Source organism: Aspergillus piperis (assembly GCF_003184755.1).
Source record: "Aspergillus piperis CBS 112811 unplaced genomic scaffold BO85scaffold_6, whole genome shotgun sequence".
NCBI lineage: Eukaryota > Fungi > Ascomycota > Eurotiomycetes > Eurotiales > Aspergillaceae > Aspergillus > Aspergillus piperis.
This window is the reverse complement of record NW_020291596.1, coordinates 318,395-334,562: the sequence shown is the minus strand read 5'-3', so window position 1 is coordinate 334,562 and position 16,168 is coordinate 318,395. Positions and strand designations below refer to the sequence as shown.

The 16,168-nt window shown below is 51.8% G+C and overlaps 4 protein-coding genes across 4 annotated transcripts; 2 read left to right on the top strand and 2 right to left on the bottom strand.

The window, feature by feature from the left end:
* Positions 1-312: 312 nt before the first annotated feature.
* Positions 313-4,058, top strand: BO85DRAFT_447979 (MCM DNA helicase complex subunit MCM4). Its single transcript, XM_025659828.1, has 5 exons — positions 313-806; positions 861-1,730; positions 1,781-1,852; positions 1,904-3,096; positions 3,160-4,058. The coding sequence occupies exons 1-5, from the start codon at positions 446-448 to the stop codon at positions 3,745-3,747; spliced, it is 3,084 nt and encodes a 1,027-aa protein (XP_025516909.1). The 5' UTR covers positions 313-445; the 3' UTR covers positions 3,748-4,058.
* A 1,774-nt stretch (positions 4,059-5,832) lies between these two features.
* vtc4 (putative vacuolar transporter chaperone (Vtc4)) lies at positions 5,833-9,380 on the top strand. The gene is made up of 5 exons (XM_025657793.1): positions 5,833-6,330; positions 6,400-6,871; positions 6,935-7,180; positions 7,234-8,542; positions 8,597-9,380. The coding sequence occupies exons 1-5, from the start codon at positions 6,326-6,328 to the stop codon at positions 8,989-8,991; spliced, it is 2,427 nt and encodes an 808-aa protein (XP_025516908.1). The 5' UTR covers positions 5,833-6,325; the 3' UTR covers positions 8,992-9,380.
* A 34-nt stretch (positions 9,381-9,414) lies between these two features.
* On the bottom strand, positions 9,415-12,282 carry dppV (dipeptidyl peptidase DppV). The gene is made up of 8 exons (XM_025657792.1): positions 12,135-12,282; positions 12,019-12,070; positions 11,723-11,961; positions 10,651-11,662; positions 10,377-10,599; positions 10,081-10,313; positions 9,773-9,984; positions 9,415-9,677 (listed from the first exon to the last, which is right to left on the bottom strand). Exons 1-8 carry the CDS (start codon positions 12,200-12,202, stop codon positions 9,536-9,538), a joined length of 2,181 nt encoding a protein of 726 aa, XP_025516907.1. The 5' UTR covers positions 12,203-12,282; the 3' UTR covers positions 9,415-9,535.
* Positions 12,283-12,876: 594 nt separating this feature from the next.
* BO85DRAFT_458183 (DNA ligase (ATP) CDC9) lies at positions 12,877-15,719 on the bottom strand (the record flags this gene model as incomplete). The annotated part of the gene is made up of 4 exons (XM_025661566.1): positions 12,877-13,422; positions 13,473-13,703; positions 13,753-15,574; positions 15,652-15,719. The coding sequence occupies 4 exons, from the start codon at positions 15,717-15,719 to the stop codon at positions 12,877-12,879; spliced, it is 2,667 nt and encodes an 888-aa protein (XP_025516906.1).
* Between the last annotated feature and the right edge of the window lie 449 nt (positions 15,720-16,168).

The window sequence follows — 16,168 nt, the reverse complement described above, 5'->3', positions numbered from 1 at the left end:
TCGTTGCTTTTCCAGTTCGGTGGTTCCTGCCTGAATGAGGAAGGTGTGACCCTGGCCCTGGTGACCCACTGTTCGTTCCTAATTTATGATTGGCTACCAGTAGAGGAGGTGGCGGTGCATCCCAGCCCTAAATGGTTCCATCCCCACCAGCCACAGAGGTCATGTGGTAAATGTGGCTTTCTGTCACGCTGTCCCAAACAGGAAACCACTTTACGCGGTGGACGCGTTGCAGCGCGTTGAGCTCGACGAGAAGAGAATTTGTTTTCCCTTTCAGGCCCACTTCGAATTTGTGCCTCAAACTCTCCATCGCAACCACAATCATCCACTCCAATCCACTTCCCACTATTTTCCTCTACCTAATCACTTCCCCTCACCCCCTCCTCCGTCGGTCCTTTTTTGGTCCATCTGTTTGTGGACTTGTCTCTTCATAGGACCGGCTCATATCATGTCGTCTCCAGCCTCCTCTCGTCGTAGGGGTCGTCCTGCTAGGGATTCGGCCGTCTCCTCTCCGGCTCGCTCGACTCGCTCGACTCGTTCCCAGCAACAACGCCAAACCAGCAGTCCTACCCCGCTCGGTGATGAACAATTACAGACTACCCCTCGGGCCTCGAGGCGCATTCGGGGTGATGCGCCCGTCCCTTCCTCCTCCCCCATGTTCTTCCAGTCCTCTCCCATGAAGGGGAACAGCAGCAGCGCAGAGACTCCCGATATTCGAATGGACGAACCGAGCTCCCCCGTAAGAGCTTCTTCCACAATGGATGATGGCGAAACTACCCCACGAGGAAACGGTGTAGCTGCCCTGCGAGGTATATCCAGCTTGATTCGATGAACCTTTCTTATAAATGCTAACATGTAAACAGACTCATCCCCCATCCGATATGTCTCCAGCTCCAGTCCTACCCGTTCCATGGGTCGCCAAGCAGGTCGTTCAGACATTCCCAGCAGCAGCAGTGGCTTGTTTGTCTCATCGCGCTCCAACGCCGATGGTCACCGCGGCACCTCTCGTCGTAATGACCTTCATTCGGGCGGGTTTGGATCGACCCCCAGTCGCCGCCGCAGGATATTCGTTGACGCCAACGGCATGCCTACTGCCGATGGCGAACCACAGTCTGATGCCACGTTCTCCAATATTCATCCGGATACCTCAGAGGCTGAGGCCTTGGGTGGCAGCTCCACCCGCGTGATCTGGGGTACCAACATCTCCATTCAAGATTCCATGTCCGCCTTCAAGAACTTTCTTTACAACTTCGCCACCAAGTATCGACTGTGGGCCGATGGAGCTACAGAAGATGAGACCCGTATCATGGGAAATACTGCGGAAGAAAGAGAGTACATCAGCATGCTCAACACGATGCGTCAGCTCGGTGTCACCAATCTCAACCTCGATGCAAAGAATCTCAAGGCATACCCATCGACGCAGAAGCTGTGGCATCAACTTCATGCGTATCCCCAAGAAATCATTCCTCTGATGGATCAGACTGTCAAGGATGTGATGGTGGAGCTTGCTGGCAAGGAAATGCAACGCCAGCGCGCTCACGCCCGTTCCAACCACACCAGGGATCTCAGCTCGGCACCCGCCGTGCCCAGCTCTGATGCTCTCATGAGTGATGCTGCTCGGGCTCCTCCGGCTGAAATTCAGGACCTCGTCCAGGAAGTCGAATCCAACGCGTACAAGGTCATGCCTTTCGGCCTTGACTCTACCGTTAACATGAGAGACCTTGATCCCGCCGGTATGTTGATAAACCACCTGGAATGATAATTCAGTGCTAACGTGCCTTAGATATGGATAAATTGGTGAGCATCAAGGGTCTGGTGATCCGGGCCACACCCATCATCCCCGACATGAAAGAAGGTGAGACTCATGGCTAATTGATTGGTGTTCCGAGTCTAATATGTTTTCTAGCCTTCTTCCGCTGTCAGATTTGCAACCACAGTGTCCAAGTCGATATTGACCGTGGTCGTATTGCGGAGCCCACTGTTTGTCCTCGTGAAGTCTGCCAGGCTAGAAACTCGATGCAGATTATCCACAATCGTTGTGCTTTTGCGGACAAGCAGGTCATCAAGCTGCAGGAAACTCCCGACAACATCCCCGATGGCCAAACCCCTCACTCGGTTTCGCTCTGCGTGTACGACGAACTTGTTGATGTTTGCAAGGCTGGTGACCGCGTGGAAGTAACTGGTATCTTCCGATGCAACCCGGTGCGCATCAACCCCCGCCAGCGGACGCAGAAGACACTTTTCAAGACCTATGTCGATGTTCTGCACGTCCAGAAGATCGACCGCAAGAAGATGGGTATTGATGTGTCGACCGTTGAGCAAGAGTTGTCGGAGCAAGCAGCTGGGGATGCCGAGCAGACGCGCAAGATCACTGCCGAGGAGGAAGAGAGGATCAAGCGCACCGCCAGCCGGCCTGATGTGTACGAGCTTCTCTCTCGGTCCTTGGCGCCCAGTGTCTACGAGATGGATGATGTCAAGAAGGGTATTCTGCTACAGATGTTTGGCGGCACCAACAAGACGTTCCAGAAGGGTGGCAACCCACGCTACCGTGGTGACATCAACATCCTTCTGTGCGGTGATCCGTCTGTCGCCAAGTCGCAGCTGCTCCGATATGTTCACAAGATCGCGCCGCGCGGTGTCTACACCAGCGGCAAAGGTTCATCGGCTGTTGGTCTCACGGCTTATGTGACCCGCGATCCTGACACCAAGCAGATGGTTCTCGAGTCCGGTGCTTTGGTTCTCTCGGATGGCGGTATTTGCTGCATCGACGAATTCGATAAGATGAATGAATCGACGCGTTCTGTTCTACACGAAGTGATGGAGCAGCAGACTGTGTCCGTTGCCAAGGCAGGTATCATTACCACCTTGAACGCTCGCACCAGTATCCTTGCCTCTGCGAACCCCATCGGCAGCAGATACAACCCGAACCTCCCGGTCCCGCAAAACATTGATCTTCCTCCCACCCTGCTGTCTCGATTCGATTTGGTTTATCTTATGCTCGATCGGACGGACGAGCAGGAGGACCGTCGCCTGGCCAAGCATCTGGTCAACATGTACCTGGAAGACAAGCCCGACAACGCAAGCAGCGAAGAGATCTTGGTAAGTTGTGGAAGAATGTGGCATGACATGTGTAACAACAGCTAACCTGTCCCCTCCGTGCAGCCCGTCGAATTCCTCACAGCCTACATTACCTACGCCAAAACCAAGGTGCACCCCGTGCTTACCCCCGCTGGCGGAAAAGCCCTCTCCGATGCGTATGTCGCTATGCGCAAGCTTGGAGACGATATCCGGTCGACAGATCGCCGTATTACCGCCACTACGCGTCAGCTGGAATCAATGATCCGACTGTCGGAAGCCCACGCACGCATGCGCCTCTCCTCCGAGGTAACAGCCGACGACGTGGAAGAAGCCGTGCGCCTCATCCGGTCGGCCATCAAGCAGGCCGCCACCGACTCCCGCACCGGTCTCATCGACATGGGCTTGCTCACCGAGGGCACCAGTGCCAGCGAGAGACGCAACCGGGAAATGATCAAGCGCGGCGTGCTCTCTGTGGTGGACGAACTGGCTGGCTCAGGTGGCTCAGCTCGGTGGGCTGAAGTTTTCAGACTTCTGAACGAGCAGAGCAGCACACCCCTGGATAGCAACCAATTCAGCGAGGCAATCTACGCCTTGCAAAACGAAGGCATCGTGAATGTCATTGGTGAGGGTGCGCGGAGGAGCATCCGGCGCAGTGCACAAGCAATTGCCTGATCTCTCCCCTGCCTCGACGGTGGACTAGCTGATGAGACTACGATACCATGGAATTACATAATTATTGGATGGGTGCGAATTACAATTATTTCTTCATCACATGTCATTATCTGAACTGCGGAGACGGTGTCTGGTGTTGGGTTGATTGATACGTATTGCAACAGAACAAACCAATGTATCTAACGGGCATTATCAGGGGATTTCTAAACCCAATGCAAAGACGTATGATTGGACATGACTAGTCTTTTGGACGTTACGGAACAAAACTCCTAACTTGAGATGGAATATTAAGCAAAAAGGTCTCGCCGCCCTTGGTTGTCTTGTAGGGCTCCTAGCAGCAGCCTCTTTCAGCTCGCTAGTACTAGTGTAACTGCCTGGGCGAAGTTTCTCACGCTTTGACTACTAGCCTGTCCCTTGGCTTTAGATTCCCGTATGAGATGATCGGTCCCGGTGGCGGAACACCGACGGCCAATGCAGGGTTACTAAAGGTGTTTTGAAAATACCACTTCGTGCTATTGTGAGAACGAACTACTAGTATCTGTGAAAGTAGACTGTTTCCACAGTTTGACCTGGTTCTATAGAAATACTACTAGTGGCGACTAATAAATAGCCTGCCTCCAAGGTCCTAAGTATATATTAGCAGGTACTAACTAGGCCGGTGGGCACTGCGGTATTATACAGAAGGGAATACATGACTTGAGAATGATCTCGGCTCCGATTGAATTTGCTCTATACTGGGGAGGTAATGCATGTTTGGGAGAGTAATTTGTAACTCTCTGCCGAATCTATAGATGTATGTGACTGAGGTAAGTTAGATAGAACGAGTCGAAGCCCACTAGTACTATATACGGAAAGTAAAGGCATTCATTGATACGATACATCAGATACTAATAATACTGAAACGTAAAGGGTTGCAACTGGTCTCAAAGGTTCATACAATCCCGTAGTATATAATGAATTGTTAATTTGAATATGATTCTTTTTATCCTTCTGGTATTTCTTAATTGATATGCGATTACATACAGAAACAAGGCAGACGAGCAGAAGCCGGCCAGACGTGAAATGTAGTACTAATGCACCAAATCAAGTGTTCTAGTAGATCTCCTCACAGAATACATCGGGAATCTACCCAATAGACTTACTTGAATTGTTCCGAATGAAACCTTGGCCGGGAGGATGACGGGCTGATATAGATATACATACTTCGTACATGATTTCTAGCAAGGGTCCCTGTCCGACCTGCGCACATTATGACCAAATTAATTACCGGAGTCAAGCTTCGAGGCAAGTAATCTGTGACATAGAAGGATGACACACGGGTCATACGTAGACGAGAACGGGAATAGGCTACGGGTTTGGATTGTGTTACTGTTACCATCTGGCTGCAGCCCGGTGAGACATTAGCACACACACACTACCTATGGAGTACTTGCTACAAGTAGTACTTGGTCTTGTGCTAGCTGGGAATGAAACCAGGGAGCCTTTTCCGGATCCTAGTAGACTAGTACTCTAGTAGATAGATCAGCGGGCAAGACGGCGAATTAAGATCGGAATGGGGTGAGACGGTTGGCATGTGAGACCACCATCTTTTAGTAGTCTAGCTGTTATCGAATGGTAGATGGTAAAAGTACAAGATAACCGTATATTTTAACAATTTCGGAGGGGAACTGGGTTACCGGTACCGTTGATATGCGATTATACCCATCCCCACTGACCGTACGTGCAAAATGGTGAATTTGCAGAGCTTAGAGGTATTGGAAATTACCCGGACGTATAACGTGGGATGGAATTGGTGAAAGGATGACCTCGTATCGATAGCAAAGCACTGGCTAGTCCCGAAGCGGGAAAGCGGTGATGAGGGAGAGCAGCACCTGCGCAATCGAGTGGCTGAGAATGCATCAAGCAACGGTAGTCATCCAAGCTATGATTTAGAGCAGTTTTTAGGGTCTTCTCCATGCAAACTGGGGCATGTCTGTCATTCTCCCCGATTCCCCGTAACATTGGCGTGTCTTGTCCCTCCATTGGCACCCTCTTTTGACATGCGATTTTTACCTAGGAGATTGATATGACCCAATGGTAATGGCACGGGACTGCAATCGCAGCTCGGTATTACCGGTACCAGACCCAAAGCAAGGGCCAATCTTGGGGCCGATAGCGTTATCGGGAGGAGTCACGGGTTGACGTCGACCGGGCCTGAGGTCTCCGCCATCCTGGGACGGGTCTTTAGCAAGCATCATGAGCTTCGACCGGCTCTTGTACATAGTCGCCTTCTCTTGTCCGTCTCCACTGCTGGCTCCCTGCGCCTTCGTCTAGTAATTAGCATCATTTCGACCAGATTAGGTCCTTTTCCTTTTGCTACTCTCTTTCGATTTTTTTACTTTTTTTCGGCCCCCCCCCTCCTCTCTCAGCTTTCTTTTTTCTGTTCGCTCTCTTCTCTCTCACGACCTGCTTCTACGTCAATCATGATCTTTTCCTCCGACCTTTAAACAGCTCTCCTCAGTTAACCCACCGCCCCTTACTCACACCCTACTTGCCTCCTATTTCTATTCCAAGAACTTAGTCAATTGACTTATTCACTATGAGGTGTGTAGCTCTTTTCCAAACTTTCAATCTGATTGGATCGCCCAGCTGACTGGTTCGTCTCTTGTCTAGGTTCGGGGAGCACCTCCGATCTTCTATGATCAAGGAGTACTACTGGTACTACATTGCATACGAGGATCTGAAGAAGGCTCTCAAAACCGGTTATGTCACCGAGCCTACGCCCGAAAACGCGAGGCCCGACCGCCAGGCCTGGTCGGAGGACGATGAGAAGCACTTTGTGACCCTGCTGGAGAGCGAATTGGACAAGGTCTTCAACTTCCAGCGAATCAAGAGCGCGGAGATCGCTCGTCGCATTCAAGCCAGCGAGACGGAAGTCAATGATGTGGTTTCCCGCTTGGACAATTCCTCCAGCTCTCGCTCAGACAGCGCCTCAAATTCGCGTTCCAGCCGGAGACCCCCTTCCGACGAAGACTTCTTGTTGCTCGAGCAGGTCTTGAGTGACATCATCGCCGACGTCCACGATCTGGCCAAGTTCACCCAACTGAACTACACTGGCTTTCAGAAAATCATTAAGAAACACGATGTACGCTTTGATTCTCATGCGCTGCTAGGAACACAATTTCGGTGCTAATTAACTCGATTATAGAAACAAACTGGGTGGCATCTGCGGCCTGTCTTTGCTGCGCGACTCAATGCAAAGCCGTTTTTCAATGACAACTATGATGCGCTCGTCGTCAAGCTTTCGAAGCTTTACGACCTTGTCCGTACCAAAGGTAATCCCGTCAAGGGTGATTCGGCCGCCGGAGGCAGTCAACAGAACTTTGTCCGCCAGACGACCAAATACTGGGTTCATCCCGACAACATCACTGAGCTGAAGCTCATTATCCTCAAGGTATGCGCGATAACACCTGTCAATTCCTACGAGATCGTTGCTGACAAGAGCAGCACCTTCCTGTGCTGGTTTTCAATCCTAGGAAAGAATTCGAGGAAAAAGATGCCGCTATTTCATCCATCTATTATGATAATACCGATACATGGGAGCTCTACCAGGGTCGCTTGAAGAAAACCGAGGGAGCGGAAGCCATCCGACTGCGCTGGTATGGTGGCATGGAAAGTGACCAGATCTTCGTGGAGCGGAAGACTCATCGCGAGGACTGGACGGGAGAGAAGTCTGTCAAGGCGCGTTTCTCACTGAAGGAAAAGCACGTTAATGCCTATCTTTCCGGTCGCATGACCGTGGAGAGCATCTTCGAGAAGATGCGCCGGGAAGGTAAGAAGAGCGAAGAGGAAATCGACAACTTGGAGCAACTGGCACGGGAAATCCAATACCGAGTCATCACGCGAAAATTGGTCCCTGTGACCCGATCTTTCTACCACCGAACCGCTTTTCAGCTTCCCGGAGACGCTCGCGTGCGTATATCTCTCGACACAGAATTGACAATGACTAGGGAGGACAACCTCGATGGTCGCAGCCGGGCGGGAGACAATTGGCGGCGGATGGATATCGGCGTGGATTGGCCTTTCTCCCAACTCCCTCCCGAGGACGTGGAGCGCTTCCCCTACGCCGTGTTGGAGGTAAAGCTTCAAACGCAAGCGGGCCAAGAGCCACCGCAATGGATCAGAGATCTGACGGCCAGTCACCTGGTCGAGGCGGTGCCCAAGTACAGTAAATTCATCCACGGCACGGCCACCCTCTTTCCCGATCGCATCAACCTTCTACCCTTCTGGATGCCGCAGATGGACGTCGACATTCGCAAGCCGGCTACTCGCAAGTTCGGTATCCAGCGGCCTCCGGCCAGCGCACCTTTGTCCACCACCGAAACACCCGAGGATGACGAGTCGGACGAGGAAGACTCGAACGAAGCACGCTGGGTTGATAGCACGGACACGGCTGAGGCCACGACTGCCGATCAAGAAGCCCTGTTTGCCGATACCGATGGAAACGCCTTGGATATAGAGGAGCGAGTCGCCGCTCAACCGCTTCCCGGAGACGAGGATTACCCGTTATATGATTCGGATGCAGAATCGGTCGATTCGGACGAGTTGGAGGAAGCGCGTCGTGTGGGTGGAACATACTACTACAAGCAGTTGGCAAAGTACTACGTCCACAATGCTGGAAATGCCATGGTACACTGCTTCACAGCGCTCATCCCGCGCCCGCGTCCGACCAGCATGCCGCCCCCGGAACAGAATGGAATCGCCGTCATGGGCAACAAGCGCACGGTGAAGCGCTTCCAAGCTCCCAAGGGCAAGCGTAAGTCAATCCCACACTCTTTGTATCTTAGCACCACCTTCCTAACAGTCACAGGCATCCATGTCCCCGTCCGCGTCGAGCCAAAGGTCTACTTTGCCGCAGAACGTACCTTCCTCTCGTGGCTGGAATTCTCCATCCTCCTTGGTACAATTGCAGCTACACTGTTGAACTTTGGAGATGACTACATCACCTTCGGATCGTCTTGGGCCTTCACCGTGCTGGCTGCGGTCGCCCTTCTATACAGTCTAATGCTGTACGTGTGGCGTGTTGACAAGATCCGCAAGCGCCGCGACGTCAAGCGCGTCTACTACGAGAAATGGGGACCGACGGTCGTCGGTCTCGGACTGGTGGTTATCGTCATGGCCAACTTTGGTCTCCGGGCTCGCCAAGCCGGATTCTTGGCTAAAGATGGAGACCTCGACGACGCTCCTCACGGAGGCGAGCTGTGATGCTTCTTCGAATTCTGGGTATAAATTGTTGCGACGAAGCTATCTATCTGAATGAGTGAATCCGCTTCGTTTCTAAGTTATCATCATTATATTATCCTCTGCCCTTCAGTTGGAAAGGCTGAAAGAGAAAGCTGTACTGATTCTCATGGTCTGATTGTACAAAAGCTTGTGTATGATTGTTTCTTTCAGTTGTTCCGTTCAGATACCAGATCCTTTCCTGCGCTGTCCTTAATGTTGGTTTAGTTGATGTGAGGTGGAAGAAACAGAAGAGAAGAAAGCACAAGAAATTGATGACCGATTGTGTGTGGTTCTTTGATATGTTAGTATAGCAGTTGACAGACAGGAGGTAGTTATCAAATCACTACAAGAATAAATTGATATACAAGAGTAGCAGTTTTCAACATCATTAATGAAGTCTTTCATCTCATGCATCCATCATCTCGTAATCTACCAACTAATCACCACTGCAAACAGGCAGTACTAGTTCCTATCTAAAACATCATCACACCCAATAATACTAAGTACTAAGTGAAATAGAAAAAGATCACGGATTCAAATCCACCACCGGATTAACCGTATCCTCCAAACTGATCGCATCCGGATTCGACCCTCCCACCCCGGAATACCGATTAATCCATCCCAGCACCTGCTGATACCAAACAAGGCTATTTTCCTGCCCGGTGACCCTACACAAAACACACACAGCCACATTAGCAAAATACCCCCTTTCTCGAGTTCGCCATCCAAATAAGGGATGGAAAGGGGAGGGTAAGTAACGTACCAATGATCCTCATCCGGGAAATTCAAAAACCGACTAGGCACACCCCTCTCCTGCAACGTATTAAACAATCCAATCCCATTCGCTACAGGAATCCGATAATCCATGTCGCTGTGGATGACGAGCTGGGGAGTACTGTATGCGAGGACGCGGCTGGGACCGGATGGATCCGTGTTGTGGAATGCGTCGCGGGCTTGCCAGAAGGTGCCGTTGAACTGGATCATGATTTGTGTTAATATTATGTAGCATAGTATATTATATGTGTGTATAGGGGAAAAGAAAGGAGGGGGGGAGGGGGAGTTGGGGTTTACCTCATGCTCAACAAACCACAACTCATCCGTCTCGACCCACGCATCACCAATAAACGGACCATCATGGCTAACTAGCGCCTTGAACTTGCGTCCAAAGTCATCGCCCTGGATCCAGGTGATCATGAACGCGCCGAAGCTGGGGCCCGCGGCGACGCCGTTGTCCGTGTCGATGAAGTCGTAGGTGTCGTGCACGTATTGCCAGGCTTTGGTCAGGTCGTCGAAGGCGGCGCCGGCTTTAAGTGGTTGATTTCATTTGTTAGCTGTGTGTATAAGAGGGAGTTAGGGAATGGGCATACTCCAGTTCAGTTGGATGGCGTCTGTGAGCTGCTGGCCGAACCCGGTGCTCCCCGTGGGGTTTGGTTGGACGACGACGTAGCCCTGGTCGGCGAAGACCTTGGAGTGCCATTTCTGGTTCCAGGTATCGGCCCAGGCGTCTTCGGGGCCGCCGTGGATGAGGAAGGCGAGGGGGTATTTCTTCGATGGGTCGAAGTCTTGGGGGTAGGTGAGCCATCCTTGGAGCTGGGGTGGGGTTAGTATGTTTGGGGTATATCATTGGGGAGGGAGATTTACGGTAGTCCAGTTGCCGTCAAAGTAGAACTCTTCAAAGTCGGAGGAACTGAGTCCGCTGAGCTCGGGGTCGATCTCGTTGGCTGAGGCCAGTGTGTTGATCACGCCGTCGTCTGGGCTGGCGGTGTAGACGCTCCAGCTTGTCCAGAAGGCGTTGGATGTGACGAGGAGCGTAGAGTTGGATAGGACGTATTGAGCCGATACGGTGCCGCTGTCTGTGAAGTTTGTGGGCGTGAAGTCGTCTCCTGCATCGCTTGGGATGGCGAATAGTCTGGTTCGTCCGAGATCTTGGCTTGCCACGACGAGGTTGTCATCGTCGATCCATGTCACGGAGGAGGGAGACCGGTCCCAGTCCTTTGCAAGGGGTGTGATGGTGTCATCGGTGATGGAGTACACGTATAGCACGTTGCGGTCCGACTCGTATGTATTGGTTGCCATTTGGAAGTATGCTATTTTATCGCTGCTGGGGGAGAACACGGGGTTGTTAGATTCGCCTTCAACTCCCTCCGGGGTTGCAGAGCTATCAGGGCCGTTAACGGCAAAAGCAGTCGCGGAGCCGTCGTGCGGAACGAGATAAACATAGGCAGCCGTGTTGTTAGCAAGAGGCAGCTCTGGGGCTTTACTCTTGAAGGTAACCCAATTGCCGTCAGGCGAGAGGTCATAGTCGTCGTTGCCTCCAAATGGAGGGAATGGGCTTTCGGCACCCTTGACTGGGTTGACCAGGTTCGTCAGTCCCCCTGAAGAGGTGTACTGAACACTGCCGTCATCGCTGGTCGAGCTCTGCAGAGTGCCGGAGAATACGGCGTGGGAGGCGGTCGTCAGGTAAGTGTCCCAGTGGCGCACAAAGATGCTGTCGTAGATGCGGGCTGTACTGGGATAGGTCTCTACGAGCTGATCGTTGTAGGCCGTTCCATTGGGATAGGACTTTCCACGCAGGATGAAATGCACGTCACCGGAATCTGTCACGGTTGATTTGATGCCGAGGAAACCGGCGGAGAGAGAGGCTGCCTTGTAACTGCATCAGGTAGGATTAGCATCGGCTGGCAGAAGCATCGTTAAAAAGGCCTGAACCAACGCGTTTGAAAAGTCAGAGGTGTCCGCAATCCACAGCTCCACACCACCGGGGATCTGGGCATTGGTGCTGTTGATGTAGAGGAGCGTAGAACTGTCCGAACCAAGCCAGATAATCTCCTCAATGTCGCTATCATCGGTAAGAGTGGTGATCTCGCCTGATTCCAGGTCGATCAAGCTCCACCAGGTACTGCTAGAATGACTATCGAAGGACCATTGGGAGGTCGAAAATAAACCAGTGTCCTGGTCGTGTCAGCGTTTAATGCTTTGTTGTGTAGCTGGAATTGGCAATCGACATACACCGGACGGGTTTGGTATGACTTCACCTCTCTGCGGGGCACCGATCATCTGTCTGTGCAGGTAGACCTGTTAACCATGCACAATCTGGTCAATTCACAATGTTCTGAACTACTCACTCCGGGGTCAGGGCTGACACTGCGGAGGCCGCAGCCGCCGTGATGGACAGCCATCGAAGAGCTCCCATCCTCGAGGACTTGATGTGATTGTCCGGGAAAAAGGAATGACTGGTCCTCGAGCCAAGATCAGCATGACATGGCTGCCAGGATCAATTTATGCCCAGCGGAAGGGTGGGAGTCATCTCCTGGCTGGCTGAATGTCGGGCTGAGCTTCACGAGCTGCCAAATCGGGGCCAGCTTGAAGCAAGGGAGGGCCGGAGGAACAGCCCAAGCACTGTGCTGACCCTGCCGATCTGAGAGAACCAACTGATCCCATTTGTTAGCGGCGTGCCATTCCATCAATCATTCTTTTTTACTTGAAAATGGCCTGGAGCAACTGTGGCGTCCGGAAAGCCTATTCGGACGCCATCGTTTGGGGGAGGATTCAGTAGATGGCGAGGGGCAGTGGACTCACTTGAGACTCGTAGAAGTTCCGTCTAAAAAGGGAGACTTTACCAACAGCAAGGGAGATGTTTGCAATTTGTGCATCGAATTGAGAAAGCTTGAGTGTATATTGCTATTCTCACCTCAGGCTGAGACATTATCCTTGACTCCAACGGAATGGGCCCTTACAGAGCAGCCCTCGAACTCTAACAATGCAAAAGCAATAGCAGAAACACTTTATTGTGGGTATCCTGAACCCAACGGCATTACATGTACATATACCTCCCAAGTCATGAAAGACATGCAGGAACTCCGCGCTTCAGTACTCAAAATCATCATCCACTCCTCCCTTGCCAGCATTCTCCTTCTGGACCGCTTCTTGCTTGCGGTACATCTCCGCCACGGCCCGCGTGGTCGTTGCCTGCTCGGGCTTCTTATCGTCTCGGGACTTGATGAATCGGGGGAAGCGAAGAGATACACCCTTTCCTCCCCCAGTCGTCCCCATGAACTCATCCGCCGCCGCCTTGTAACGGGGACTGAGCGTCAAATCCGCAGTTTTCACCTCCCACACCAACCGCGGTTCGAACCATACATCGGGCTGGTCTTTGGGCACGTTGGAGTGGGAGTAGAAGGGCTTGGGCCGATCAATCGTCAAAGGGGAGAGTGCATTGTAGAACTCTTCCAGGATCGCTTCCGAGAATCCCGTGCCGATGTTGCAGATCGTCTCATATGTTTGCGTACTTGAGTTGTACGCAGCCAAGAGGAATGCACCGTAGACCGATGTACGCTTGCCTCGGCCATAATAGGCACCTAGTACAACAAGATCGAGGGAGTCACCGACTCCACTGAGATAATCCTTCTTGACCTATTTCATTGTTAGCAGACAGATCGTCGATTCTATCAAGTGAGGCTTACCTTGAGCCAATTCCGACTCCGCTTACTAGGCTCGTAGCCACTTTCCTCTGTATCCAACATTTTGACCATCAGACCTTCACATGATGCCTTGACACTATCATCAAGCAGTGTCTGGATCTCATCCAGTACATTGGTGTTTCCGTACTGAGCGAACTGGAATTCTCCTTCCGTCACCTGGAAAGAATCATGTAACAGCTCACGGCGTTCTCGTAGCGATTTTTTGACCGTAGGCTATCTGACAGTTAGCGGAGTCGAAGACGCAACTGCAAGTAAAACCTACCTCGCCATTCAGGAACAGAAGGTCGAAGGCGAATACGCAAACCTTGACCTTGACATCTTCCGCTTTAACATCTTTCCTCTTGCGAGTCATGAGCTGTTGGAAAGGCAGAACCTTCTTGTTCTCCGTATCCCAAGCAACAGTCTCGCAGTCTAGTACAAAACTCTGGACACCCTCTTTGATCCAGCCATCAAGCTTGGCTAGAACGTCAGGGTACTTCTTCGATAGGTCCTCAGAATTACGCGAAAAGATCGCACTGAGGCCCTTGGCATCCTTCTTCAAGGTGGCTGTCGCACCCGGATATTGGTGGATCGAGTCAGGGGCGACGTAGTGGATTTGGGCTCGTTCCCCGTCGTACTTGTACTCGCAGGTGAACTCCTTTCCTTCGAACCGATCAAGAACTTCTGTGATGGACTTGGTGGGCTTGGCAAGCATGGGCTTGAGGGGAATTCCCGGCTGCAGCTTGCAAACCTTGGGCAGATTGGAGAGGCCATGTTCGAGGATGGCTGGTATAATCACTTCATACGCCGGCAGTTCGCTGTAAACAGTCTTCAAAATCGCCTCACCTTCTGCCAATTTCTCGGCAGAGGGAGTCTTCTGGCCCTCCATAGCGGCCTCGTGTGCGACAACAGCTTGGGCAAGGGCAACAAGCACAGTCTTCTCCGCCAGCCCAAGTCTAAGCTTTCCTTCTAAGAATCGAACAATGTACTTCGCTTCGCTAGGTCCACCTTTGTCCTTGGTGATATCGATGCCTTTGCTTCCTTTGCCTGCGGTTGCTGCGTCAGCTGCCGAAAGCAGCTTCTTAATACCGGAAATCTTCTTATCCTGAGAACCATGGCCTTGGACCTTGGCAATACCAAGGAGACCTTCGTGCACTCCACGAACAGTCAATGGCTTCGGCTTGAACATAGTTGGCTGGTTGGAGCGACTTTTGGCAGCTACCAAGCCAAGATCTCCGATTTCATGTTGGTCTGTCTTGATCACTGCCAGACTACGTCCGGTACTCTCACCAATAGCCTTCATAATCAAGGACTCCCCGATGCCGAGTTCAATGCCAGCATAATCCGCGGCCAGCTTGTTGATCATGAGTTGAACGGTAGGGAGAAGGTCTTGGGGTGTTAGTCGCAATACTTGACGAAGGAAGAGAGAGCAATGAGCCAGGATCACTAAACGTTTCGTCGTCATCTCGATCAGGGAAAATGTGGTGCAGAGCGCGGCATACGGAACTGGGTCGCCAGCTTTCCAGTCAGGATAAGGCTCGTTTCCAGCTGCCTTCAATGTAGCCTGAGCCTTCTCAATCTTTTTCTTCTTCACCTCGGGCTTCTCTTCGTCCTCACTCGCAGACTGTGCCTCCTCCGCTACTTCATCATCCGAGACGCTCAATTCTTTCTGCGGTGTCTTCTCGCCTGATGCCTTCTCAATGACAGCTGGTGGCGAGGGCTCCTTCGACTGCGACCGCTTCTTAGGGCTTTTAGGCGATGGGGACTTTCGTTTGAGGGCGGAGGTAGCTTCGTCCCCTCGGGATGTCTTGCGGCGGCGCTTATTGACAGGCTGAATATCACTATCTTCATCCTCGCTGCTGTTTTCTCTCTTCAACTTGTTCTGATCGGCAGGCTCCTCTGGCTTCGACTCCGTGGCCGGGTCTACTCTGTCGGCGCCACCATTCGCGTCCCCATTAGTTCCATGTCCATTGACAGGCTCCGGATCTTGCGCTGTTTCCGATTCACTATCATTTTTAGCGGCTTTGCTCTTCTTGTTCGAAAACGACAGCGTGGTCTGCTTCTTGGGAGCTTCTTTAGGGTCTGAATTCGAGCCGAAAAATCGCCTGTTGTTCAAACCAATATTAGCAATCCATACATTAGGACTTACAGATGCATCCGAGGTCCATTCACACAGACGCACCCTATAGTCAACTGGGAATCCCGAACATACCCCAGGGTAGCTTGCTTCCTGCCTTTTGAATCTGCCATTTTGAGCGACGATCGCGTTGCGCTTGAACCAATGCCACTATAGGTCCTTCTCAGCTGCTGATATACTTCAAATTGCCTTGTTTGCGACGGAAGTAATGGCGAGCCTATCCGTGACAAAGTCAAGTCGCCAGTGTAGAAAGGCGACTCAAATTGCGAAGGCGCCGGAGCAGGTCTCCTGTAAGGATATCGTAACAGTGGCGCAAGAAACGCTGAAGGGCGATTAGCGGGCATAGACGTTATCTCAAACGTCCCTCATCCTAAACTGGCAATGTAGCGTTTTATATGCACGAGAGTCGAGTTCCGAAAATCAGGCACCCAAGTCGACATCTACTGCTGCCTTCACGGAGCCTTCCATTGCTTAAACGGGAACGCGACGTGACGTGACGCGAGATCCATTAAGGTCACGTGATCAACTGTAGCAGGCAAGACCAACGCCACTTGCAGGTAGT

Excerpts from the sequence above, each read along its gene's own strand:
- BO85DRAFT_447979 (XM_025659828.1), top strand. The coding sequence starts at position 446 with ATGTCGTCTCCAGCCTCCTCTCGTCGTAGGGGTCGTCCTGCTAGGGAT. Across the intron at positions 1,731-1,780 it reads GAGAGACCTTGATCCCGCCG|ATATGGATAAATTGGTGAGC; the intron begins GTATGTTGATAA and ends AACGTGCCTTAG. Across the intron at positions 3,097-3,159 it reads CAAGCAGCGAAGAGATCTTG|CCCGTCGAATTCCTCACAGC; the intron begins GTAAGTTGTGGA and ends CCCTCCGTGCAG.
- dppV (XM_025657792.1), bottom strand. The coding sequence starts at position 12,202 with ATGGGAGCTCTTCGATGGCTGTCCATCACGGCGGCTGCGGCCTCCGCA. Across the intron at positions 9,985-10,080 it reads TGTGGTTTGTTGAGCATGAG|TTCAACGGCACCTTCTGGCA; the intron begins GTAAACCCCAAC and ends ATCATGATCCAG. Across the intron at positions 9,678-9,772 it reads TTCCCGGATGAGGATCATTG|GGTCACCGGGCAGGAAAATA; the intron begins GTACGTTACTTA and ends TGTTTTGTGTAG.
- vtc4 (XM_025657793.1), top strand. Across the intron at positions 6,872-6,934 it reads AAATCATTAAGAAACACGAT|AAACAAACTGGGTGGCATCT; the intron begins GTACGCTTTGAT and ends ACTCGATTATAG. Across the intron at positions 7,181-7,233 it reads TGAAGCTCATTATCCTCAAG|CACCTTCCTGTGCTGGTTTT; the intron begins GTATGCGCGATA and ends TGACAAGAGCAG.